Below are 27,758 nucleotides of genomic sequence, written 5' to 3' on the forward strand. Positions count from 1 at the left end.
AATCTGATGATCTGTGCGTGGCCTGCAGCTTCTGATGTGTTGGAGAAGCTGTTTCCACAGTGATCTGAAGCTTGATGTACAAACTGCAGGCTCACCTGAAAAACAGATGTTGCTTATGGTTAATTATACTCTAATCATTAAAACACGAAAATCACCAAAATAATGTTTTACACTTACCACGCTCCTTAGCAGACTTCACGTAGAGACAGGTCATGTCAGTCAGGGTGTCTTTGCCAATTCTGAAAAGGGGGATAAAAGGATTAGGGTTAACAGTAATATGGGAATAACACAGTAACAGTTCACATTGTGACGTTAACGGTGTATTTAAGATGCAAAACGCGGAGATATTGGGACATCTGCCATCGGCTAGCGATGCTAGCTAGCTCACTTGAGATAACACGGCTCGTAAAAGCAAAACACTTACAGAACAGCACACCAAAACATAAACATACACTCGAGTTTAAAACCGGCGCACATTAAAGTGATTAAAAGTGGGTGTTTTAGTCGCAAAGCTTACCTGGTTCAGCCGTCCTGTTGTCTCTCCCAACACCGTGCACAGAGAGACACACAGGAAGCTGATAATGGCCAGGCAAGCGCGTGATTGGTTCGAGTGACGCAGTGCGTGCGTGACGTGCAACGTACGTAAGCCACGTGACCAGAAGTGGTATCGGGAGTTGTAGTTTTTTTCTCTTCCCTCGCCGAAAAATAACCCGATAACATAGCAAAGTTTAGCTTACAACTTAGCTCCGAATAGCTGCGTTTAGCTCCGGGCCTAACAGCCGGTTTAGCACCATAAAACAGACACAAAGCACGACCCACGGGTCAAGAAATACTACATAAGTATATAATTTGTACAGACAAAACGCCGAAAAATAACCCGATAACATAGCAAAGTTTAGCTTACAACTTAGCTCCGAATAGCTGCGTTTAGCTCCGGGCTGTGGGGGTAACAGCCGGTTTAGCACCATAAAACAGACACAAAGCACGACCCACACAACCCACGGGCCAACCAACGCCGAAAAATAACCCGATAACATGGTGATAACAGCAAGTAGTCACATTAAGCCCGTATTGCAGAGTGCACCATGTTAGCTTAGCATTAGCTCCACCGGAGCAGACAAGTAAGATTCTAAAGTGATCACGAGACCGCCTTAAAACACAGCGTTAAAGCAATAATTTAGTAGTAAAGTAAAAGTGTACCTGAGTAAACAGTTCCGTTGCAATGTAGTCCAGGAAATGTAAGCTCTGAAGACTGTGCTCTGCAGACGGTCTGGAGTAATGAGAGAAAACACAGAGAGCATGCAGAGCACGCAGCTGTAGCCATGCGGATTACAGTTGATTGGTGGAAAATGTAAACAACACGTTGGCTAGAAAAAGGTGACGCCCCCCAGGAGAGCAAGAAAAAGACCCGAAAACTCCACATTTTTAACAGCTTAATGTATACGTTTAAGACAACCAATAGTGTTATCTGAAGCACACAGGGGCTTATTCATAACTTCAACTAGCACATTCTGCAAAAAAATGAAAATCACAAATTTGGGGAAAAAAAAGTAAAATGCTGTTTTTATCAGTTTCACCGAGGCCGACATGGTCCGACAATTGCCGTGGCGAGTCACATATGTTTTGCGTTTACATGTGTCATGTGTTCTGCTATTACATGTGTCATGTGTTCTGCTGTTACATGTGTCATGTGTTCTGCTGTTACATGTGTCATGTGTTCTGATATTACATGTGTCATGTGTTCTGCTGTTACATGTGTCATGTGTTCTGCTATTACATGTGTCATGTGTTCTGCTGTTACATGTGTCATGTGTTCTGCTGTTACATGTGTCATGTGTTCTGCTGTTACATGTGTCATGTGTTCTGATATTACATGTGTCATGTGTTCTGCTGTTACATGTGTCATGTGTTCTGCTATTACATGTGTCATGTGTTCTGCTGTTACATGTGTCATGTGTTCTGCTGTTACATGTGTCATGTGTTCTGCTATTACATGTGTCATGTGTTCTGCTATTACATGTGTCATGTGTTCTGCTATTACATGTGTCATGTGTTCTGCTATTACATGTGTCATGTGTTCTGATATTACATGTGTCATGTGTTCTGCTGTTACATGTGTCATGTGTTCTGCTGTTACATGTGTCATGTGTTCTGCTGTTACATGTGTCATGTGTTCTGCTATTACATGTGTCATGTGTTCTGCTATTACATGTGTCATGTGTTCTGCTATTACATGTGTCATGTGTTCTGCTATTACATGTGTCATGTGTTCTGATATTACATGTGTCATGTGTTCTGCTATTACATGTGTCATGTGTTCTGCTGTTACATGTGTCATGTGTTCTGATATTACATGTGTCATGTATTCTGCTGTTACATGTGTCATGTGTTCTGCTATTACATGTGTCATGTGTTCTGCTGTTACATGTGTCATGTGTTCTGCTATTACATGTGTCATGTGTTCTGCTGTTACATGTGTCATGTGTTCTGCTGTTACATGTGTCATGTGTTCTGACATTACATGTGTCATGTGTTCTGCTGTTACATGTGTCATGTGTTCTGCTGTTACATGTGTCATGTGTTCTGCTGTTACATGTGTCATGTGTTCTGACATTACATGTGTCATGTGTTCTGCTGTTACATGTGTCATGTGTTCTGCTATTACATGTGTCATGTGTTCTGATATTACATGTGTCATGTGTTCTGCTATTACATGTGTCATGTGTTCTGATATTACATGTGTCATGTGTTCTGCTGTTACATGTGTCATGTGTTCTGACATTACATGTGTCATGTGTTCTGCTGTTACATGTGTCATGTGTTCTGCTATTACATGTGTCATGTGTTCTGCTATTACATGTGTCATGTGTTCTGCTATTACATGTGTCATGTGTTCTGCTATTACATGTGTAATTACATGAACACCAAATGTATTTATTGTAAATTTGTGTGCATTATGTTCATGTCTGTTATGTTTTTATGAAATTGTCAAGAATGTGTTCCTTCAGTTCTAATAGGAACAGAAACGTTTCAATAGAAACAATTAGATTCCGTGTATTGTTGTGAAGCCCAAAATGACAGCCCCAGGTGCCTCCACAAGCTGCACACAACTGTTGATTTTACCAGCAGAAAAATTAAACCAGCAGATTAGAAAATCAAACAATGAAACGGGCATTGGTCAAAAATAGAGGATTCATTATATTGTTTGTATAAAAATGTAGTTAGATGTTTCTAATTCTTATGATTTTTTCCCCTCTTTTCTCAAATTTTATGAACAAACAATAGTACAAAACACAAAACAGCCAGAGAGTAGAAATTTAAAGAACACAAGTAAACATCAACTAAACGTAAATATAAACTAAATCATGGCATATTTAAATCAAAATCGGTAAAATCCGTCAATTTCCTAAATAAATCTGAATGTCATTTTTTCCATTTGTCTGAGTCCGTTACGACATCAGTCCAGTCCTTGATCGTTGGTGCAGTTTGTGTCGTCCACTTCTTTGTTATGGCCTTTTTTCCTGCCGCCAGAAGTATGAGCCAAAGGTGTTTGTTGATTGTTTCCATGGCAGGACTTTTGAGGCTCAGATACTTTACTTTTATTAATTTAAGTCAAATATCCCTGAACGACAGGACAGTCTCACATGATAGTGGTTTGTCTCCTGGCTGCCACACTCTCTCCAACAGTCCTTTTCCTTGTGAATAATGGGACCTTTGACATGGTGTTATTAAGAAACGTGACACATTTTTTCATCAAAATTCCCTCCAAATAATGTGATTTTGTGGTCCTCCACTGAGAAGTACATATATTTTCCCATTCATCGTCCGTCAATTTCTTTTAAATATAATTAGTCAAGTGGCAATCTGAATCATCTCAATACATTTATATCATTTTGATATTATTCCTGTTGAGAGTTCAGATTTATAAGCTTTAACAAATACCGTACTTTGAGTTATACAGCTCTCCTGAATAAAAGCCTCACCAACAAAATTTACAAAGAAAAATAAATTGTACATGTAGCTGTCAATAAGCCGCAGGTGCCCATGTTATAGCATGAGATATTTACACATACATCTAGTACACAATAGTGCAGGGCTGCAACGATTACTCGAGGTAAATCAAGTAATTTCATTACGAAAAAGCTTTATTATTTTATTGCCTCGATGATTCATTTAATCTACATATTAAATTAAAAACATACAAATCTGTGATGTGTGGAGCGCACGGAACGACTTGTGGTGCTTTCGTTTAACACGGAGCTTGTGCTGCATCAACCTGCAGCAACTAAAGCCCAACAGAGGAGAGAGCAGCATATTGTAAACTCACCAGTGTGACGGGGAAGAGTTTGGTTATGTGAAAGACACAACCAACTGTAACTCTGCTGTAACTGAGCTGTAACTCTGCAAACATTTAGCAACATTAGCTCCTTTACCCAGAACATATCTGCCCTCTTTGTCTTTCCAGTCAAACCTCTGATCAAAAGATATTCGGTTTGATTTGGTTTGCAATCAATATTGCAACTCCCCTCCGCCTACTCTTTCTTTTATAATTTTTGTAAAAATGTTTGATCGTTTGATTGGGTTTGCCTCTAATGTTAAAGGATGCTACTTGTAAAACTTTCGACATTGGATTGATCATATTGATTTTGCCATTTATCATTTTCGAATTGATAACTCTCTGGTCGAACACAACAGTATGCAAATCTACTTTATCGACCTTTTCCGCCCCGCCCACTTTTCCCTCTTTTCCCACATAATCAGCACTGTCGTTGTGGAAACTCCATTGGTTTAAATGGAGAACGAGGGAAAAGTCTCACAACTAAATATGCTATAAAATAGAATGCTTTGTGTAAAATGTCCATGCTCATGTGACCAACAAGTCAACAATTCCCTGGACGGCCCAAAAACATCTTTTTAGTCTGTGTATAACTTATTTTCTCTTGAGGTCGGCAGCTCTATGTTAACTTATACAACTGGAAGGAGGATTAGTTGGAATGGTGGCGACCAGACGTGTTTCCAGAATAAAGTAAATAGCGTGTTTTAGCGGCGAGACTTTTCCCTCGTTCTCCATTTAAACCAAGGAGTTCTCACTGGACCGGAAGTGCGATTACAACAGAAGTGGTGATCATGTGGGGGAAAAGGAAAAAGTAGGTGGGGCAGTATAAGGTCAATAAGGAGCTCTGGAATGATCTTCTCCAGAAAACGTTCAGCATCATCTCCCTCCTCTCCCTCCGGGACCCCCACAAGTCTGAGATTGGGTCTACGTGATCTGGACTGGACTTCCTGTCGGCAGCATCATGGGTCGGCAACGGCTCCATCTCGGCCTTCATAAAGGATTATCTTATCTTATCTTATTGTCTGCAGCTCGTCCATATTGTCTGAAATAAGCTGTTCAGCTTCATCCATGCATTCTCCAACTGCTCCTGCCTCTATTACCTCCTTTATGTCAGAGTTTATTTTTCAAATCCGGCCGCGCCAAGCTCTACTCTCATCACGTTGTGTTTCACTTTTTATTTCATGCATCTTAATGGCCAGTCGGTGTAAGGTGATCTCCCCTCCACCTTCGGACAAGTGCGAGCATGGAGACCCCACTTCCGGGATGGACTTTTGTTTACCGGTGGGGAGCGCGGCTGTCAGCAGCTGTGTTGGGCCTGTTAGCCATGTTAGCCTCGTTTGCTTGTGAGGCGGGCTATTTTCCCGTAGCGCCACCAGTCTTGTGTTTCCCCCGCTTTTGCTCATCTCAGCTCTTGCTCCTCGTTTCTTGGGATTTTATGGGTGAAATTGTATTTTTTGAAGACAAAGTTCGGCAGCAGTGGATTGAAACGTGCGTCTACTCGGAAGTCATACAGGAAGTCACCCTATCCAGATATTTGAATAGATCCATACTAGCATTAACTTGTGAGGTCATTTTGTCGCAAATGTTATAATCTGTCATCTTAAATTGTTTAAATCCCGATGTATTCTTTTCTTTGGATGGCTTTTTCTGAGTCATCACTCAAAACAAGTCAAAATGTCAAAATGTCTTTCTTTTTTTCAGTCACGTCAACATCCAAGGGAAATGTTTCTGGTAGCTGTCAAAAAGCAACGCAATTTGAATAACATTTCTTTTCTTCTGTATCTACCTCTGTATCTTCCTGCGTTGCATCAATGTCCCCATGTGGGACAATAAAGGAATATCTTATCTTATCTTATCTTATAAATAAAAACACATTAAGACATCAGCAAGTTTCCTTCAATAATGATGTAGGAAAAGAAAAAATGGCTAGCAATAAGATTTTAGTTACAAGTGGCTATTACTTTGGAAATATTTGTATATGACATTTATGAACTTTTATGTTTACATTTCCAGGTGGAGCGTATTGTTGACAAGAGACGAAACAAAAAGGGCAAGTGGGAATACCTGATCAGATGGAAAGGCTATGGGAGTAAAGAGGACACTTGGGAACCGGAGTACCATCTACTTCACTGTGAGGAGTTCATTGATCAGTTTAATAGTTTGCAAATACACTCACAAAAACGGCCGAAAACATCCAAAATCCATTGTCATCCTTCCACCCCAAAGGAAAACTCTAGAGCTCAGGCAGAAACTAAAAAGACCAAAAGGACTATTTCTTCCGCTGTGAGAGTTGGGACTGTGCTGGACATTGGAGGGGGGTCAGCTGGTACCACCCACAAACAGAAAAAGCTAGGCGTTACTAGTGGAAAACATCCTTTAGGAGACAGACTCAACAAAACCATCACATACAAAGGCCCCCCGGGTCCTGTGCTGCCTCACGTCCCTCCAGTTCAGGCGGCCAGGCATGGTCAGAATGGACTTGAGAATGGAGACATGGAGCCCGTCCTGTACAGAGCAGCAACAAGACCCCAGAGACCACCTCCAGAGAGGCAGGACTTAGGACACACAGACCTGACCCAGCAACAGTTCACCAGTGAACTTGGTAAGAACACAAGAGTTATTGGTTACATTTTTGCACCGCCACACTACAACTGTATTATAACTTTTGTGCTAAATATTCTATAACAAACAGCATCAATGGTTTCACAAAATGTGCTATGTTCAATAATCCAGTTGTTTGGACCCACACAACTGCAAATAGTAAGTGAATAGTCTATAGTCAAATATACCATAATTCCATAATCTGTTCAAAACTGAGCTTTTACAGCTTTATAAATAATTATAGGTAATTTAGGCAAAATTAGTGACCGAATTTTATCATTATTGAATAATTATAACATGTTTATAACATGTTCAGTTAAAGGCATTTATGGATCAATTATGTGACTCACAACTTGCTAAAAAGTTTGAAAATTATAAACAAAATAATTAGAACATTATGTTATTATGCACGGTACGTCAGACTGAAAATGGTCCCAAAAGGCACAATATGGTTTCTTTGGTACAATACGACTCATTGGCCTCCGTTTTTTTCTCCTGGGTCACAGTCCAGAGCATGCACCAGTGCAGTTAATCATTACAGGCATATTCATGTAGAGATTTGGGAATTTTTCGTATAAAAATCACTTAATAATAAAAATGATGACATTATTTTAGTTTGTAGGACTCATTCAGTCATTTAATTTGCCTTTTTACAGATAAATAACTAGAAGATGTATGTAAATGTTCTGTAAATGCCTGAACTTGATCATAGACAATAGTTTTGAGAGCTTTTTCCAGCACAATGCTTTGCCTTCTTTTAGTCGACTAATTGATGCACAACCCTATTAGTCTGTGTGTTTCCTTGTGTTCTAACAACATTTGAGATTGTGCACAAAAATAATAGAATGAGAAGACAAAACAACTCATGAACTCATGTTTGGTAGTAGAGTATAGTTGATGAAATAGAAAGTCTGAAGTTACCTAAAAGTTTTCACCCTGAGAGCAACCACATTAATGTATTAATGAAGTGGAGAAACGCCAACAGCTGTTGCCGAGGAGATAATACGAATCAATTTCATCATGTTATATGACTAACTTGCAAGCTCATAACTTGCTAACCTTTGGGTTTGTCAAAAATCCTGTTGTATATATTGTTCTAACTTGTGTTAATTCAACCCAAATTACTTTGATAAAGTAGGTTTCCATTCATTGTGATGTGTGGGTGTTTTAAACCCACACTGGGCTGTGGAGGTCCAATTAAAAGCTAGACATATGTGAGCATGTCTGGTGATGCTACCTGCCAGCACCAATTTTTTGACAGAAATTGACTTGAGTGACTTGTTTTGTTGACTTTAGGCCTCCCTCTTGTCAATGGAAAAATGCATTTGCACAACTCGGTCAAACGGAAGCTGGCTGAAGACAAAAGCAGCGCCATTGACAAGCGGCTCAGGTATAACGTGCGACAGAACGAGAGCAACTGTCGATTCAGAGACATCGTGGTGAGAAAAGAGGAAGGCTTCACCCATGTGCTTCTGTCCAGCCAAACAACAGACAAAAACGCATTAACACCTGAGGTGAGGACAGTTTATATTTACTCTTAAGTTTTATCTTTCATCGGCTCATGTTCTTTTTTGGTGATAAATCATCTTTTCTAAATGAGTCTTAAAGGCGCAATGGACGATTGCGATTGGCGATTTGAGAACGCAGGCGGAAGTGCGCATGTGCACTCCCCCGTGCGAACTGATACAACACACACGTGCGTTTGTTTATTAGCATAAACAATCGCATCTCTCGTCTCCCATAGATTTACGTCTTCTACTGAGTCAGCTGGAACAGTCTGTCTCCGTCTAATCGGCAGTCCACGCCACGAGGAAATAAGACTCAGATTTGGGCCAAAAGTGTGTGTATTACAGGCAAATATGGTAATTAAACATTCTACAGAATTATCTCTTCTTTGCTTATTCTATAGCAAACAAGATGTTTCCTGGTGGATTATGTGTAGTTTAAGCACAACTAACAAATTTGGGCCGTTGGAATACTTTAAGATAAGATAATCCTTTATTGTCCCACATGGGGAAATTTCATTTTATTTATGCTCCATGGTATTTTTGTGTCTGTATTTGGCCAATATCCCGTATTCCAACCCTCTGTTAGTGGGCGTTCCCTCAGATGCAGTATCTATAGTGAGTCTATGGCAAAGAAGAGAATCTGTGACAAAGTCAAAGTATAGGCCGTTTATATTTGTTAATAGATAAATAGCAGTACATAATTCCTACAGTGGCACACACTTTGTACTTTTTTCAATAAAATATCATATCCCAGTTACGCAAAATGCACTAAAGCCTAAACACATGTACATTTAAGTGTTGTGAGCAATCTAATAAACAGAAGTTATCTGCACTTCTGCTGTAGAATAAATAGTAATTTGGGTATTAAATGTGGACTTTGACTTCACAAACAGCTGGTTTCTGTGCTCCTCAGGGCTCCACAGCCCTGAGTCTCCATGAAGAGACTTAACACATCTAGAAGAAGAACAAAATGATATTTGTAAAACAAATAGCCCTAAAATGACGTCATCACGCGTCACTATATGTTCTACAATTTATTATATTTTCCATGATTTTCAAGAGAGAGAGAGAGAGAGAGAGAGAGAGAGAGAGCGAGAGAGAGCGAGAGAGAGCGAGAGAGAGAGAGAGAGAGAGAGAGAGAGAGAGAGAGAGAGAGAGAGAGAGAGAGAGAGAGAGAGAGAGAGAGAGAGAGAGAGAGAGAGAGAGAGAGAGAGAGAGAGAGAGAGAGAGAGAGAGAGAGAGAGAGAGAGAGAGAGAGAGAGAGAGAGAGAGAGAGAGAGAGAGAGAGAGACTCTAGCAATGGCTTCAGCCATCGCAAATTATCTAGTTTAGTTATTGTTAGTTAACAAATGATTTGCGATGCATGTGACTTAATAAAGTTTATAAATATAACACTTATTTGGTGTAAAAAATAAATACAAAAATACCCACAGAGCTAGTAAGTGAGGGTCCGCGCCCTCATTTGGAGGTTGTCTGTGACATAGTGTAGCGCCGGACACGCATAGTGTAATCTACCCGTCAGTGTCAGGTGGTCTTGTGCTTCTCCCTGTTGCAGCAAGTACAGATGATAGAGATACAAGCATCAGTGTAATCACTAAATAGCAGGTGTTTTTATGGCATTGCTGCTTAACTCATGCTCAGTGCTAAAATACCGTCTTCCAGTTTTGACAAATACTGGAGAAATAACTCAATAAAGTCACAAAATGTTTATAGGGCGGACATTGATTGTATAATGGTTCTAGTATTTTTATAAGATAATAAGCAGGACTTTTTAATGAAGTTTTTATTTATCATAGCTCATGATAAAGCAGTGAGGTTATTAAACAATATTTCTGGATTTTTTGTTGACCAAATTGTACATATATTGTACTTATATTAAAAGTACAAATACAGGAGAAAATATTTGAATGAGAAATGAGAATAAAAAGATTGACAAATGGACCAATGCTAGCTCAGCTTCTGAGAGGCCGACCGTCACAACACAGCCGAGCTCAGGACAGAACAGACGGGAGAGACATAACTTTACAATAGGTATGTCGGTGTAATCCCTCATTCGTCCAGGCATGTTCCATAGTAGAAAAAGCTTCAGTTGTAGTCATCTGGACTCAGTTTGAAAAAATAGACGTTTCGACTCTCATCCAAGAGTCATTGTCAATAAAAGAATTTAGATCGAGAACTCCGATATTAATACTGTTCTGTGGTAAGACCCGCCCATTGGGAGGAGCCTTCCTGAAGTAGAAAGAGTTGTTTGTTTCAACAGAAACTCCCCCTTGTATCTACCGAGCTAGCCTATTCAGAATCTTAATGAGCTATTAGAAACCTCTTTGTCTTTGTGAGACCCTGGCTCAACCACCCTGAGTACCTGATTAGCATCTAAATGTCCTTTACCTTTCCAGGGGTTCAGTAACCCATTATAAATAACAGGAAGATTAAACCTTAGCCCTCCATTTCTGTTTAAAGAAGGTCTTTCTTTTTTAACAAAAATAGCTTCCTTGACTCCTCTTTCAAACCATCTTTTCTCCCTGCTTAAAACCTTCACCTCACCGTCTTCAAACGAGTGATTAGAGGCTTCAAGATGGAGATGCACGGCACTCTGTGGTCCTGAACTTGTATTTCTTCTGTGCTGATAAAACCTCTTGTGTAGAGGCTGTTTTGTCTCACCTATGTACCGTTCTTTACAGCTTTCTTCACTGCATTGGATCGAATAAACTACATTGCTCTGTTTTTGAGTCGGCAACTTGTCCTTAGGGTGAACCAGTTTTTGTCTTAAAGTGTTTCCTGGTTTAAAATAAACAGGGACTTCGTGTTGTCTAAAAATTCTCTGCAGTTTTTCCGACAGGCCAGACACATAAGGGATAGAAACACCCTTCCTTCTCTGTTCAGTTTCCCTTTTGTCCTGCTTCTTGGTTCTCTTCACTCTGTTGAGAGCCCAAGCGGGGTAACCACAGGCTGAGAGGGCATTTCGGACATGTTTTTCCTCTTTCTTCTTGCCCTCTGAGCTGGTGGGCACACCTTGAGCTCTGCGTTGTAAGGTTCTGATCACCCCCAGCTTGTGCTGTAGTGGGTGGTTGGAACCAAAGAGCAGATACTGGTCCGTGTGTGTAGGTTTCCTATATACTTCTATTTGGAGTTTCCCGTCCTCTCCTCTGATCGTGGAACAATCAAGAAAGGCCAAGCGATTCTCCTTAGCGTCTTCTCTTGTAAACCTAATATGTGGGTCCACAGCATTGATGTGATCAGAGAAGGTTTCCAGCTCTTGTTTCTTAATTGTTACAAAAGTATCATCGACATGGCGGAGCCACAGTTTTGGGGCTATGCCTGAGAATGAGGACAGTGCCTTCTTCTCAAAGTGCTCCATGTACAGGTTGGCCACTATGGGAGAGACGGGCGAGCCCATGGCACAGCCATGAATCTGTCTGTAAAATTGTCCCCGGAATTGAAAGTAAGTGGTGTTCAGACAGATGTCCAACAGTTTACATATGTGTTCAGGTGTCAGTTTGGTCCTTTCCTGTAGGGTGGTGTCTTCCTGCAGTCTGATCCTCACTGCTGCTACTGCATCAGAGGTCGGGATGCAGGTGAACAGGGACACAACATCATATGAAACCATGAGGTCATCTGGGTCCAGTTGGAGATGTTTCACTTTATCCACAAAGTTGTGCGTGTTTTCCACATGATGTACCGAATTCCCCACAAGTGGAGCCAATATAGTTGTTAAATGCTTGGCCACATTGTAAGTGATGGAATCTGTGCTGCACACTATGGGTCTGAGTGGAACCTCCTTTTTGTGTATTTTTGGAAGGCCATAAATGCAAGGCATGGCTTCACCAGGATACAGTCTGTAATACAGAGGCCGGTCTATCGCTTCCTCTTTTTCCAGCCTTTGTAAACAGTCTATCACTTTCTTCTTGTAGCCACTGGTCGGATCTCTTTTCAAGCGCTCGTATGTGGTCGTGTCCTCGAGGAGGGTGTGGACTTTGGCTTCGTAATCAGCTGCGTTGAGAATCACAGTGCAACGTCCCTTGTCTGCTGGGAGGATGTTGATGCTATGATCTTTTTCCAGGGCTGAAAGTGCTTTTCTCTCTTCAGATGTGATATTTGAAGGCGGTGGTTTGGCACTCTTCAGGGTCGCTGTGACACGTAGCCTCAGGTCTGCAGCCTCCGATTCAGTCATTTTGTTGTTTCTAATTGCCGTTTCAGTGGCTGTGATGTAGTCCTCTGTAGGGATGTGTTTAGAGGTGACAGAAAAGTTGAGACCTTTAGAAAGCACCTCCTTTTCTGCTTTCTAAAGGTCTCAACTTTTCTGTCAGAGTCGAAACGTCTATTTTTTCAAACTGAGTCCAGATGACTACAACTGAAGCTTTTTCTACTTTACAATAGGTAAATGAAATGCAGCAGGACATGGCGTTATTGAGGGCTGAAGTCAGAGTCAAATTTAAGCCAAAATACTAGATCTAAAAGCGGGAGGAACAGGCGGCGCACACGCCAATGAGGGGGAGCAGCATAACTCGATGAGGCGGAGCAGCATATCTCGATCTCGAACATTGTGGACGAGTTATGGAAGCTGAAAGCGGTTGATAACAAGAATATGAAATACAAGATCCTGGATCCTTGAGTTTGGGAGGGCTTCTTCCAGAAGATCCTTCTGGAGTTTATATCTGGGACTGGAGTTGCTGTCCCTTCCATCACTATAGAAAGAACACATCGCCTGTGGTAGACCAGAAGCTGATAAACCACGAGGTCTGATAATGAGGTTTCTTAACCATCGTGAGAAGGAGCGCATCATGAAAGCTGCAAAAGTTAAAGGAGACCTCCAGTACAAAGGCCAGAAGGTCTTTTTTGCTCAAGACATATGTTATTCATCAACAATGAGCAATGCTTCACCACATCAGTGAGAAATTAAGGAGAAGAAAACTGAGGCATGGCTTCTCACATCCACCAACTCTTCTGGTGACTTTTGAAGGTAGAATATCAAGTGCTCAAAACACCAACAGAAGCTGAAGTGCTTCTCAGATAAATACAAAACACAGAACTGAACAGCAACATGAGATAGATCCATTCATTGTGAGTTCAAGTAATGGTCACATAATAGACATTTATATTGTTCTGAAGAGACTGGTGGTTTTTGCTTGACACATTTGTTTTTGGCACCTAGCTTAAGTACATTTTAGAAGTCTTACTGTGGCTATACGGTAATAAATCAGATATGTATCCGTACGTTTAGAATGAGACTTCAGGCTCAGTTCCCGTTCATCGGACCTAAATGTCACCAATAGGCAACATTTCCGGGACAAACATCACAATCGCCAGAAAACAACAGAGAAAGCAGAGGAAAATGGCAGACAAAGGAGCCGAAAACTGTCAGTGGGAGAAGGAAGAAGTTTGTAGATAAATAGAGGGGTCATACCCTAATCTGGTGGTATTTGAGGAAATTGCGAAGTAGTTGGCAAAGCGACGGATTAAGCGCTCCTGGCTGCAATGCCAGTGGAAAATAAAAAGTAATTTGTGCGAAAATTAAATAAGGACATCAATAAAAGGAGGAGACGCGGCCAAGTAACCTGCCCTCTTTACTAAATAAAGTGCGCTACGTCTGATGTTGTGTTTTTTTGTGCACGGACCACATCAAGCTGCATTCCATTCACACCAGACACGGCAATCGCATTTTGTTTGGAATGTGAACAACCACAGACAACAGAGTTTGGAATGTAAAGACAAAGATGGCAGATATGTACTGGTTAAGGGAAACTATTGATGGAAAGGTAAAGGAAAAACAGTGTTGGAAATACAAAGTTCAATCAAGAGACAAAAGAAGAATAAATCTCCGGAGGTTCACCTCAGAGTTGTATAACATTTTGGGCTGAAGTTCGACGCTCAGGCTGGGTAGCGGGCCGAACATAGAGTAAAACATAAAACAATAACAAATATAAGAAATAAATAGCTTGATATAGCTTAGTAATAGTTATATGTGGACACTGATGTACAAATCTGCGCCCTCAGCGCAGCAGCAGCGCGGGGGAGGGGCTGCGGCGGCAAAGGATTTTTATTATTTTTTTATTTATTGTATTTATTTACCCTCCCGTGGGCCCACCACCCGCAGGAGGATCCATAAGGGGCCGGTGCAGAGAGATCTGGGCGGCAGTTGACGGCAGGGGCCTCGGCGACCAGATCTCCAGACACAGAGACTAACTCTGGGGACATGGAATGTCACCTCGCTGGGGGGGAAAGAGCCTGAGCTTGTGCGGGAGGTTGAGCGATACCGACTAGATATAGTCGGCCTCACCTCCACGCACAGTTTGGGCTCTGGAACGCTCCACTTCTCTGGTGTTGCCCGCGGGGAGAGGCGGCGGGCTGGTGTGGGCTTGCTGACAGCCCCTCAGCTCAGCCGCCACGTGTTGGAGTTTACCCCGGTGAACGAGAGGGTCGCGTCCCTCTGTCTTCGGGTGGGGGACAGGTCTCTCACTGTTTGTGGCGGCCTACGGGCCGAACAGCAGTGCAGAGTACCCGGCCTTCTTGGAGTCCTTGGGAGGGGTACTGGACAGTGCACCGACCGGGAACTCCGTTGTTCTACTGGGGGACTTCAACGCCCACGTGGGCAATGACAGTGACACCTGGAGAGGGGTGATCGGGAAGAACGGCTTCCCCGATCTGAACTCGAGCGGTGTTCAGTTATTGGACTTCTGTGCTAGCCACGGATTGTCCATAACGAACACCATGTTCAAGCACAAGGGTGTCCATCAGTGCACATGGCACCAGGACACCCTAGGCCGGAGGTCAATGATCGACTTTGTTGTCGTGTCATCAGACCTCCGGCCGCGTGTCTTGGACACTCGGGTGAAGAGAGGGGCAGAGTTGTCAACCGATCACCACCTGGTGGTGAGTTGGATCCGCTGGCGGAGGAGGAAGCCGGACAGACTTGGCAGACCCAAGCGCATTGTGAGGGTCTGTTGGGAACGTCTAGTGGAGCCCTCTGTCAGTAGGGTATTCAACTCGCACCTCCGGGAGAGCTTCTCCCATGTCCCGGGGGAGGCTGGGGACATTGAGTCCGAGTGGACCATGTTCTCCGCCTCCATTGTTGATGCGGCTGCTCGGAGCTGTGGTCGCAAGGTCTCCGGTGCCTGTCGTGGCGGCAACCCCCGAACCCAGTGGTGGACACCGGCAGTAAGGGATGCCGTCAGACTGAAGAAGGAGGCCTATCAGGCCACTCTGGCTTGTAGGTCTCCGGAGGTCATCGACGGGTATCGGCAGGCCAAGCCAGCCGCGGCTCGTGCTGTCGCAGAGGCAAAAACCCGGGCCTGGGAGGAGTTCGGGGAGGCCATGGAGGAGGACTATCGGTCGGCACCAAAGAAATTCTGGCAAACCGTCCGGCGCCTCAGGAGGGGGAAGCAGTGTCTCACCAACACCGTTTACGGTGCGGGTGGAGGCCTGCTGACCTCGACTGGGGATGTCGTTGGACGGTGGAAGGAATACTTTGAGGATCTCCTTAATCCCTCAGTCACGTCTTCCGAAGAGGAAGTAGAGACCGGGGACTCGGAGGCTGGCTCATCCATCACCCAAGCTGAAGTCACTGAGGTTGTTCGCAAACTCCTCGGTGGCAGGGCTCCAGGGGTGGATGAGATCCGCCCTGAGTACCTAAAGTATCTGGATGTTGTAGGACTGTCTTGGTTGACACGTCTCTGCAACATCGCGTGGCGTTCGGGGAGCGTGCCTCTGGACTGGCAGACCGGGGTGGTGGTCCCTCTGTTCAAGAAGGGGGACCGGAGGGTGTGTTCCAACTACAGAGGGATCACACTCCTCAGCCTCCCGGGTAAGGTCTATTCCAAGGTACTGGAGAGGAGAATCCGACCGATAGTCGAACCTCGGATTCAGGAGGAGCAGAGTGGTTTTCGTCCCGGTCTTGGAACACTGGACCAGCTCTATACCCTCCATCGGGTGCTCGAGGGCTCATGGGAGTTTGCCCAACCAGTCCACATGTGCTTTGTGGATCTGGAGAAGGCTTTCGACCGTGTCCCTCGGGGTGTCCTTTGGGGGGTGCTCCGGGAGTACAGGGTCCGGGGCCCTTTGCTCAGGGCTGTCCGGTCCCTGTATGACCGGAGCAGGAGCTGTGTTCGCATTGCCGGCAGTAAGTCAGACCTGTTCCCAGTGCATGTTGGACTCCGCCAGGGCTGCCCTTTGTCACCGGTTCTGTTCATAATTTTTATGGACTTTACCGGTCGGTCTACGTTCCTACCCTCACCTATGGTCAAGAGCTTTGGGTAGTGACCGAAAGAACAAGATCGCGGATACAAGCGGTCGAAATGAGTTTCCTTCGCCGTGTGGCTGGGCGCTCCCTTAGAGATAAGGTGAGGAGCTCGGCCACACGGGGGGAGCTCGGAGTAGAGCCGCTGCTCCTCCACGTCGAGAGGAGCCAGCTGAGGTGGCTCGGGCATCTGTTCCGGATGCCTCCTGGGCGCCTCCCTCGGGAGGTGTTTCAGACATGTCCCACCGGGAAGAGGCCCCGGGGAAGACCCAGGACACGTTGGAGAGACTATGTCTCTCGGCTGGCCTGGGAACGCCTCGGGATCCCCCCGGAGGAGTTAGAGGAAGTGTCTGGGGAGTAGGAGGTCTGGGAGTCCCTGCTCAGACTGCTGCCCCCGCGACCCGGCCCCGGATAAAGCGGCAGAAGATAGATGGATGGATGGATTTATTTATAAGATTTTTTATTCTGCTTTTTTTTATGCCGGTTGTCCACCAGTTTCCCCAGACGTTCTGGGGCAACAAATGATTTGGCGGTAACAATTTTCTTGCTAAAAAGGTTGTAGCGCAAAGAGGCAAGTGAATCGCTACTCTTTCCGCCAAACAACACTGCCATTGCCTTGGTCCCGTGCACAGGACTGGATGGTTGACTCACCATTCACAAGTTTCTGGAATGCTGTCTGTTTGCCAACACTAAAAATGCATGAAGTTGTATCACATCCTGTGAAGGCGTGAATAAACAGCAACTGGGAACACAACTCACTATTCAGGACTTGTTTCATCTCACTGATGTTGTACACTTTCGTAGCTTTGGACTTGTCTGAATGAAAATAGAGGCCTCTATTTTTTGTCCCAGCATAGTAGAGGAGAAGAATGAGCAAGTCTGTATCCTCCCCTATCAAGGTTGTGGGCCCATGTTCGGAGGCCTTGACTGCAGCTTTGACAATGTCCACGTCTGCGTCACCTGATGCATTGATAACAGAGCAGCCCTTCTTCTACAGCTTCTCGGTCATAAGATTGATAAGTCCTTGTTTGTTACAAGATCTGGAAAGGAAATCATCCTTTCTTCCCACAAACTCAGTCTCTGCATTGAAGTTAAAGTGTTTTCACCACGTCTCTGATGCGCATTGTCTTTGATGGATGGACCTTCTCTATAACCTTCAAAAACAACTGTTGCTTTTTCTACTATGTTGCTTTACCATAAAGGCGTACGGTAAAGTCTGCATATGACTGTGCAATGGCAACGTAACTGTCACCCTTTTTCCACGCCAAGCGGTGAACCAGAGCACCACCATCAAGGACATAATGCTCAGTTGGTGGGATGGAATCCTGGACAGTTTTGTCAGATTTCTTGCTTGAGAACTCAATAACTGCCTGTGCTAGTTGGGGCTTGTTGACTTTACGGAAGATTTCCTTGCCTTCACACAGGGCTGCAGGAAATGAGCAGAGCTCATAGCTCATTACATCTTCAAGTGAAAACTTCCCAGTTTTCGACATGATCAGGAACCGTTGAAACAGCAAAGCAGGATCAATGGTTCCGTCTTGGGCAACTTTGACGGTGGAGTCATCAGCATGAGTTTTTGCCCGTTCTTTCTGTTTAAAAGATACACCAAAAACAGGTTTTCCAATCATCTTTTCAATTATCTCATTGCCAACAGTCTCATCCTCATGCACATTCACATCCTCTTTGGCAACAACACCAGTTACGATGTTTTTCAGAGATGGGTCAGGAAAGAATGGTGTGCAAGTGCTTAGCTTTTCCTTGATCTTTTCTAGATCAGAATGATCTCTTTTCACCCTTGCTTCTGAAGATTCTCGGTGCTGCTCGCTGGTCGTGTAGGTGAAGTCATTGAATTCCTGCATGGCGATGTTGTATTCCGATGTGATGGGTTTAGACATGGTCCACAATGCTCGCATTTCCTCAGTCATTCCACTTCCATTGGTCAAACCTCCACTGCTTTTAAAGGATCTCATCAGTGCTCGGTGACAAGAGGTCAGAGCTATGGCCTGCCCAGGACTGGTTGCTGCGGTGGATCTCATGGAAACCCCTGGAAAACTTATCATATACATAAGGGTGTTTGGTGTCGGGTTGGCACATTTCTTGGAGGTAGAGATACGCTGATTTTAGGTAGTTGTGATGCACAGCGACGGCAAATGTATGTCGAACCGTGGGTCAAACATCGTGATACACACCAAATTGAGTTTGGTGTACCGTTACAGCCCTCGTAATCTCATAAAATCATGTATTCTATAACTATATAATTATGCCAGTGCATTTTAGACAAGTCCAATGAATTCATAGACTCAGAAAACATGGGGTTAGACACTTGGCTTGGTCACAAAATTAAAGAGTTAGCATATTTTAAGGACTTCTTGCCCGTCTTGGACGCCATGTTGAAAATTACACCTTTCTAGAGGTCAAACTTTGGTAAACTTTTAATATGTTACTAAGGACACCTAATACTACAAGAAATAGCCGAGAAACCTTTTGTTAGAATTTTTTTGGGGTTAGGTGTTTTTTTTTCATATACGCAGCTGCCTAATTGGAAAATAATAAATATAAACTAGAAATGTTCGGCGGGCTGGATTAAAACGTCTGCCACATGTTTGACACCCCTGGTTTAAACACTGTGAAAGCTTTTGACTAGCCGGCCTTATTTATTTAATGGATGGATGGGACATAGATTTGCCTTTAACGCCGATGATGTTCCATTATATTTACCAAACCAGAAATTTCCATACCTAATCAGATGTATTTCCTCTAAAAATTGATCCAATGTCGATACAAATTAAATGTATGTAAAACAGAAACTGAACTGAACTTTTTGGCCATAACTCCAATAGGTATGTTTGGTGCAAAAACAACACTGCACGTCACCAAAGAACACCATCCCAACAGCGAAGCTTGTGGTGGCAGCATCATGCTTTGGAACTGGGGCCACGGTCAAGGTGGAGGGAATTATGAGCAGTTCCAAATACCAGTCAATGTTGGTCACAACAATGACCCAAAGCACACAGCCAGACCAACAAAAGAATGGCTCTACCAGAAGAAGATTAAAGTTTTGGAATTGCCCAGCCAGAGCCCAGACCTGAATCCGATTGAAAATCTGTGAGTTGATATGAAAAGGGCTGAGCACAGGAGATGCCCTCGCAATCTGACAGATTTGGAGCGTTTCTGCAAAAAGACTGAGCGCTGTAATAAAATCAAAATGTGTTTCTTCAACAAAGCATTAGTTTAAGGGTGTGCACACTTATGCAACCACATTATTTTATTATTTTATTTCCTTGTAGCCCCTTGAGGCCATTACTGTTGTGATTTTGGGCGTTACAAAAATACATTTAATTTAATTTAATATTACTCCCCCCTCCCAAAATGATTCTTTTGATTCTGAATCATACCTGTATATCATACATACAATAAAAGCCATCACAAAGAAATGGATGACACAAACCTCATCGACGATCGAAGACTGGACCAACATAGTTACAGACTTTAGACAAATGAAAAAAACATTCAGTCTTAATTTGGAAATAGACAAATTTGACAGACTTTGAACTAAGTGGAACTTTTATTTAAATTGAAATGTGCCGTGATTTTGTTTCTATTGATGTGTAATTGATGTCTTCTTGAGTTCTTTTTTATTTTCACTGGTTGTGTTTTGTTCTTTATTGTATTATTTGTATAGTTTTGCTTATGCAAAGTTGCTCAAATTATGAACGTGCTAATAATAACAACCCCTCAGCCATTTCAGGCATTTCAGGTCTGAAACTGTAAAGAAAAGTACTTTCACTTTTTAGTCCAGTTTAAAAGATTAGTGGAGCAGAAACTATAGCTACTTGATCTCAAATGTATTGAAGAAAAAGTATCCAAGTATCCTGTAAAAGTTTGAAGTACAGATACCTAAAAACTGTACATTCAACCAACGCCTATAGAACTTTAATAGAGGCTCAAGTGTTTCTACTCATTTCATGATGAAACTATTATTTCCAAATAATTTGATATACTGTACCTCCTTGTCAAGCTACAGAAAGTACAGGCTCAGGATTTTTTCTCATTTCAAGTCCTGATTTTTCTGGCTCCTCAAGCCTGTATAATAGTACATCCCACAAGCCTATATGGATAGGGGTTTGTTTTTTAATGAGTGTGGTCCTTATAACAAGGTGCAATTTCTAATAAGCTTTTCTGGCTGTAAAGCCATAGTAAAAGATTTTCTATTGACATTTGCTTACATATCAGATTCTCTCAAAGACTTAGATATTACATTTTAATGAACAACTCAATTTTAGGTGTTTAAAAGAAGAATATAGCACAGGGCACATAATGTGAGAAGAGCCTAAGAAGGGGAACAAGCGAGCACCGCAGGCCCCAGGTCACATGTTACTGGTCTGAGTCTTAACATGACCCTTAACGTTTAGTTCAAATATTAGACTAAACACGGATTTAAAGACTACTGAAAAAACAGACCTTACATTACTACAGTATAATAATTGAGCTATAACAATAATGAAAATTGGACTGATGCTGAAATCCTGGCATAGTTAGTGCTGGGAAGAATCAAATTTAATTTGAAACATGTTCTGTTGGTCCAACAAGAGTACTATATTCTGAATACTTTCACAACATACACAACAACTTGTATTACAAATACAATGCCATTTGAAGCCAAAATTGTGTGATCCAATACCATCATGTATTCTTTATGGCATAGTAACTGTCATGGAACACAGTTACTCAAAATTAGTATTGTGAACAAGTCTTTTCAATACTTGTATTTACACAGTACAGTATATGACCCATATTTTTTTAAATTATTTCTCCATTTGGTGGGATAGTACCATATGGAAAATAAAATATTTATCATAGGTTGACGAGGATTGTACTCGACCAAAGACATTTGCCAACTAAAATATGCCCTGTGCATTGATTAAACAAGGCGGGCAACACATTGTGCTGGTCTAATCTCCAAACTATTCTTTATTTCTTTATCAAACTGACTAAACTAAAAGATTGCTGGAGTTCACGCAATTTATTTACAGAAAAATTCAAGTAAACCGTGTATTTATCAGTACAAAGGCAGATTAAACTCACAATTCAGTCCCAGATCGATTGTGAATACATAAAACAGCATTCACCTGTTGTTGTTGTTGTTGTTGTTGTTGGTGTTGGTGGTGGTGGTGGTGTTGGTGTTGGCACTGGGGACACACTATGACTTTCCAGTTGTGAAAGATTCTGAGGTCCACACTACACAACTGACAGTCATGACAGAGCACTTCTCTCAAACCACACAACTCTGACAACGGAAGATACTTTTGTCCGGCAAAATACAATAAATAATCCACAAATACAACCTAATAGTCTATAATAACTATAGAGCGTTTTTTGTTTAGACTGTCGTGTTCCCTGACTTTGTATTGGTTAAACAGCTTCATGTGATATTAAGGGAGAAATATTAAGCATATGCCTCGCTGTTTGTTTGTGCACTGTTCTTTCTGTAAAGATGAAACTAGACCTGTATAGATGAAACTAGACCTGTAAAGATGAAACTAGACCTGTAAAGATGAAACTAGACCTGTATGGATGAAACTAGACCTGTATGGATGAAACTAGACCTGTAAAGATGAAACTAGACCTGTATAGATGAAACTAGTGAAACTAGACCTGTAAAGATGAAACTAGACCTGTATAGATGAAACTAGACCTGTAAAGATGAAACTAGACCTGTATGGATGAAACTAGACCTGTAAAGATGAAACTAGACCTGTAAAGATGAAACTAGACCTGTATAGATGAAACTAGACCTGTAAAGATGAAACTAGACCTGTATGGATGAAACTAGACCTGTATAGATGAAACTAGACCTGTAAAGATGAAACTAGACCTGTATAGATGAAACTAGACCTGTAAAGATGAAACTAGACCTGTAAAGATGAAACTTGACCTGTAAAGATGAAACTAGACCTGTATAGATGAAACTAGACCTGTAAAGATGAAACTAGACCTGTATAGATGAAACTAGACCTGTAAAGATGAAACTAGACCTGTATAGATGAAACTAGACCTGTAAAGATGAAACTAGACCTATAAAGATGAAACTAGACCTGTAAAGATGAAACTAGACCTGTAAAGATGAAACTAGACATGTATAGATGAAACTAGTATAGATGAAACTAGACCTGTAAAGATGACACTAGACCTGTATAGATGAAACTAGACCTGTAAAGATGAAACTAGACCTGTAAAGATGAAACTAGACCTGTATAGATGAAACTAGACCTGTATAGATGAAACTAGACCTGTAAAGATGAAACTAGACCTGTATGGATGAAACTAGACCTGTATAGATGAAACTAGACCTGTAAAGATGAAACTAGACCTGTATAGATGAAACTAGACCTGTAAAGATGAAACTAGACCTGTAAAGATGAAACTTGACCTGTAAAGATGAAACTAGACCTGTATAGATGAAACTAGACCTGTAAAGATGAAACTAGACCTGTATAGATGAAACTAGACCTGTAAAGATGAAACTAGACCTGTATAGATGAAACTAGACCTGTAAAGATGAAACTAGACCTATAAAGATGAAACTAGACCTGTAAAGATGAAACTAGACCTGTAAAGATGAAACTAGACATGTATAGATGAAACTAGTATAGATGAAACTAGACCTGTAAAGATGACACTAGACCTGTATAGATGAAACTAGACCTGTAAAGATGAAACTAGACCTGTAAAGATGAAACTAGACCTGCAAAGATGAAACTAGACCTGTAAAGATGAAACTAGACCTGTAAAGATGAAACTAGACCTGTAAAGATGACACTAGACCTGTAAAGATGAAACTAGACCTGCAAAGATGAAACTAGACCTGTAAAGATGAAACTAGACCTGCAAAGATGAAACTACACCTGTATAGATGAAACTAGACCTGTAAAGATGAAACTAGACCTGTATAGATGAAACTAGACCTGTAAAGATGAAACTAGACCTGTAAAGATGAAACTAGACCTGTAAAGATGAAACTAGACCTGTAAAGATGAAACTAGACCTGTATAGATGAAACTAGACCTGTAAAGATGAAACTAGACCTGTATAGATGAAACGAGACCTGTATAGATGAAACTAGACCTGTAAAGATGAAACTAGACCTGTATAGATGAAACTAGACCTGTAAAGATGAAACTAGACCTGTAAAGATGAAACTAGACCTGTATAGATGAAACTAGACCTGTAAAGATGAAACTAGACCTGTAAAGATGAAACTAGACCTGTATAGATGAAACTAGACCTGTAAAGATGAAACTAGACCTGTAAAGATGAAACTAGAAGGCTGTTTGCAGCGTCTCCTTCGCTCCTTGTGATTGGCCTCAGTGTCCGTTAACATGCCACTGTGCTGGAAATCAGGCTTATAACATCCAACAACAGTCTAGTTGCCTCATTCTGCGGTCCACACTTTGCGATTTGAACGAGTTCAGTCGTAAGTCAACTGACTTTAACTACTGATGACTAAGCACGACTGAAAATTATAAGAAATCTGGTAAGTCGTGTAGTGTGTCTTCAGCTTTACTGATTCCCAGTTTATGTTGTATTTCAGCTTAGACTAGTTCCTTCCTAACCTGGCTCATGCCAGATTGATCTGTGTCTCACTCTAAATTGAGTTCTTCACATGAGTCAATCTGGGAAAGCTCTCGCCAAAATCCATCACTAAAAAACACTTCTGATTGGTCAAAGCGCCAGTGGAAGGAGCAGAACAATTCTACTTGTGTTAAGTCTGGTGTTTAGAAAAGCACAGTCCTCGTTCTCATCTCCAAATGCACAAAGCACCATTGTGTGCACGTTTTTGAACAACAAATCTATTATTTTAGGAAAAATAGCCATTGGCACCGCCATATTTGTTTTGGTTGTTTTTACTTTGCCCAAACCAAAATGCTGCTCTGTGATTGGCCCGTTAAACCACTGGTGCAGACTGCAAACGGATCATTTGGAGCCCAACAAGATGGATTCTCACTCAGTTTGTGAAAAGTTTGAGTATTCATCTTATTCACCTTCCAATTGAAAATGACTTTGAAATGGCCATCAAAAACGTTTTATTTTTTATTTTACAGATGAATACCCTTTAAGCATTTTCTACCACTAGAAATATAATATTTTCAATCTGCATTTATGAAGAAGAAATTTGACTACTTGCAACCTGTTAATTTGATGATTTCAGCGTCAGTGTCGCAGGCAAAAAAATGAAGTTTGTCCAACAAAGCCCAATATTCAGGGTTGATTGTTTTGACCTTAATGAAAAAGATGTTTGTAAGAAACATTTGTATGTGGCCAGAACCACCACTGCTCACAAACTACTGTTTGTTTATTCATTTATTTGATATGGGCAATGCAATCACAATGGACAAACTGTTGGGGGCTAATGCAGTATACAGCGCAGTACCTTATAAGGTGGTATAAGGGGTATGGGATTGGGGATTAGTGGGTACTTCACACAGTCCGTAATGACACCAAGAGGGTTTGTACCCATTTGACTTCAGTCAGAGTTCCAATCTCAATGTCCATTAAGGGAGAGACAGGACTGTCCAAAAGTCCCCACTGACACTCCTGTGTTAAACCTGAGGGTGCCTGATCGAGACTAGAGCAAAGTGGGGACTTGAGATTACTCAAGGTGAGAATATTGTTTTTATCAGCCTGTAGGCTTTATTGGAGAATGGAGATGAGAGAGAGACACTTTTCACACAATTATAACACATGTAATCTCATTGGTTTTCTAATCAATATTAGTTACTTTTCCATAAGATAAACATTTCAATTTACAAGGAGAAACTCAAGAACAAATCCAGATTAACTGTGAGCTCATTAATTTGAAGTGCTTTTGTAATTAGTTTGATCAACAGTAGGAGTTCACAATCACCTGAGCCGAGCTGCGTTGACTCTCCTCAGAAATGTGCCTCTAAAACCTCAGCTAAACCTTTGGTGGTAAAATATTTATCTCTAAGTTGATATTGATAGTTCTTTAAAATAAGTAACTTTTGGTATAATAGGAGGCGTTTCACATGTTTGCTGTTACTTCTTAGAATACTGGAGCTCTGATGATCTACTTATGAAGCTGTTTTGTGATTGGTCAGTCAGCTATCAACAACAAGCGAACCATATATTTCCCTCCTCTTTATCCCACAAGATGTTTCATGGCTGTATTTTTGCTTCATGGCACAGATCAAATGGACGGATCAAAGACACAGGGGCCTAGTAATGCTCCTTTTCTGATAGTGCCTTGTCTGTCTCTCATCATTACAGCTAAATAAAGAGAGAGTGTTTATCTGACACTTTTCCTGTCACATTTCCATGTATTATCAAAGTAGAAAATGTCAAACTCAACAGAAATTGTATCCAGTTATTGTAGTAAAGCAGGCATCTACAAACTGTGTTTACAGATTTATCTTTATCAACTGGATACTTGTCACTGACGAAACATCTACAAATCAAATGTGTGTTTTTGTGACAGAGTCTAATACTATTGGTTCAAAATTGTATTTGTGTGTACTTGTAATTTTGTAGTTTGAAAGATCATTTTTTCATTTCTAGTTTCCAATCTCTGTGTGTCCTCCAGATCATGAAGGAGGTGTGCCGTGCTCTGAGCGCTGCAGCTGCAGATGACAGTAAGCTGCTGCTGCTCAGCTCCGTGGGCTCAGTGTTCTGCAGTGGGCTGGAGCCCTCGTACCTGATCGGTCGTCTGTCCACTGATCGCAGGAAAGAGAGCAGCCGCATTGCCGAGGCTGTACGGTAAGAACATTTTTCCTCCCAGAAACTCTTTCAGGATTAATACTGATTGCTCTTTTATCTCTTAGGGACTTTGTGTTGGCATTTATACACTTCAAGAAGCCCATTGTAGTGGCCATAAACGGCCCAGCTCTGGGCTTAGGGGCGTCCATACTGCCCCTGTGTGACGTGGTGTGGGCTAGCGAGGGGGCCTGGTTTCAGACTCCATGTGCTGCCCTGCACCTCACCCCCTCTGGCTGCTCGTCATACACATTCCCTCAGATCCTGGGGGTTGCTCTGGTGAGTCCCAAGCACACTACACTGACCATTTGAAAGTTATGAAATAGAAAGCAGAGGAGTTTGATTATGTTTGTCTCCAGGCTAATGAGATGCTGTTCTGTGGGAGGAAGTTGACGGCTCAGGAGGCGTGCAATCGTGGCTTGGTGTCACAAGTGTTCTGGCCCACCACATTTAACCAGGAGGTCATGTTGCGCGTGAAGAAAATGGCTTCTTGTAACGCTGTGGTAAGTACTTGAACCATAACACGTATTGTAGGGTATTGGATATTCTCACTCAGCTACCTACTGTTTATTCAACCTCCCTGTAATCCACTTGTGGTTTATAAGACAGCTCTGTGCCTTAAAATTGTGATTTGTATATCTTTAAGGTGTTAGAAGAATCCAAATGTCTTGTTCGGGGTATTATCATCTCAGTTCTGGAGGAGGTGAATGAGAAGGAGTGTCAGATGCTGAAGCAGCTCTGGTGTTCTACCAAAGGTCTGGAGACACTGTTCAGTTACCTTCACAACAAGTCTTTTGACAAGTGAGTGACTACTGCCCAAACAGAAGTAAACTGTGATTAGCTGTAAATGAAGGAAGCCAAATGTGCAGGTCTATTTATTGTTTTGAGGTGTATGTGATACTACGTATTTGAGATGTTTCAAATACAAGGATCAGTCAAAGGTCTGTTAGCACAAAACAGATGTATAAAGACAAATAGATAGTCTATTTCTTTGTGTATTTCTATTTAAGAAATAAAAAATATATATATTTTGGTAGTTTATCATTTTAAAGGTTAAGACTTATGCTTCCTAAACATTCCTGAGATTCTCGCAAGAGAAAACTCTCAACAATAGTATCTATTTTGCTGGCTGCTAATAGTTTGAACTAAGTTACTCACGGCAAGAACAATCCAGAATCGATGATGGTTTAGCAACAGACGAGTCTATTATCGGCTATTATCCTTATCAGCTCTTACAGATAACTGTTTTACCTTTCATATTATAGAATTGAAATATATAATTCTTATACTCAGTCCAGAACTGATGATT

General features: G+C 41.8%; 2 protein-coding genes across 2 annotated transcripts in view; both read left to right on the forward strand.

Annotated features, from left to right (window-relative positions):
- The window catches only part of LOC140381638 (chromodomain Y-like protein 2), a 36,658-nt gene extending 8,994 nt beyond the window's left edge, over positions 1-27,664 (forward strand). The window contains exons 2-7 of the mRNA XM_072465712.1: positions 6,350-6,938; positions 8,234-8,451; positions 26,280-26,452; positions 26,518-26,728; positions 26,809-26,952; positions 27,096-27,664. Of these exons, the coding sequence (XP_072321813.1) occupies positions 6,350-6,938; positions 8,234-8,451; positions 26,280-26,452; positions 26,518-26,728; positions 26,809-26,952; positions 27,096-27,254 (1,494 nt within the window). The 3' untranslated portion in view covers positions 27,255-27,664. The remainder of the gene's footprint in view (positions 1-6,349; positions 6,939-8,233; positions 8,452-26,279; positions 26,453-26,517; positions 26,729-26,808; positions 26,953-27,095) is intronic.
- Positions 1-27,758, forward strand: part of cox4i1 (cytochrome c oxidase subunit 4I1) — a 215,925-nt gene that overhangs the window by 23,566 nt on the left and 164,601 nt on the right. The window lies entirely within an intron of this gene.

Source organism: Eucyclogobius newberryi, unplaced genomic scaffold (genome assembly GCF_026437365.1).
Source record: "Eucyclogobius newberryi isolate DKJ021-1_F unplaced genomic scaffold, fEucNew1.0.hap1 SCAF_5, whole genome shotgun sequence".
NCBI lineage: Eukaryota > Metazoa > Chordata > Actinopteri > Gobiiformes > Gobiidae > Eucyclogobius > Eucyclogobius newberryi.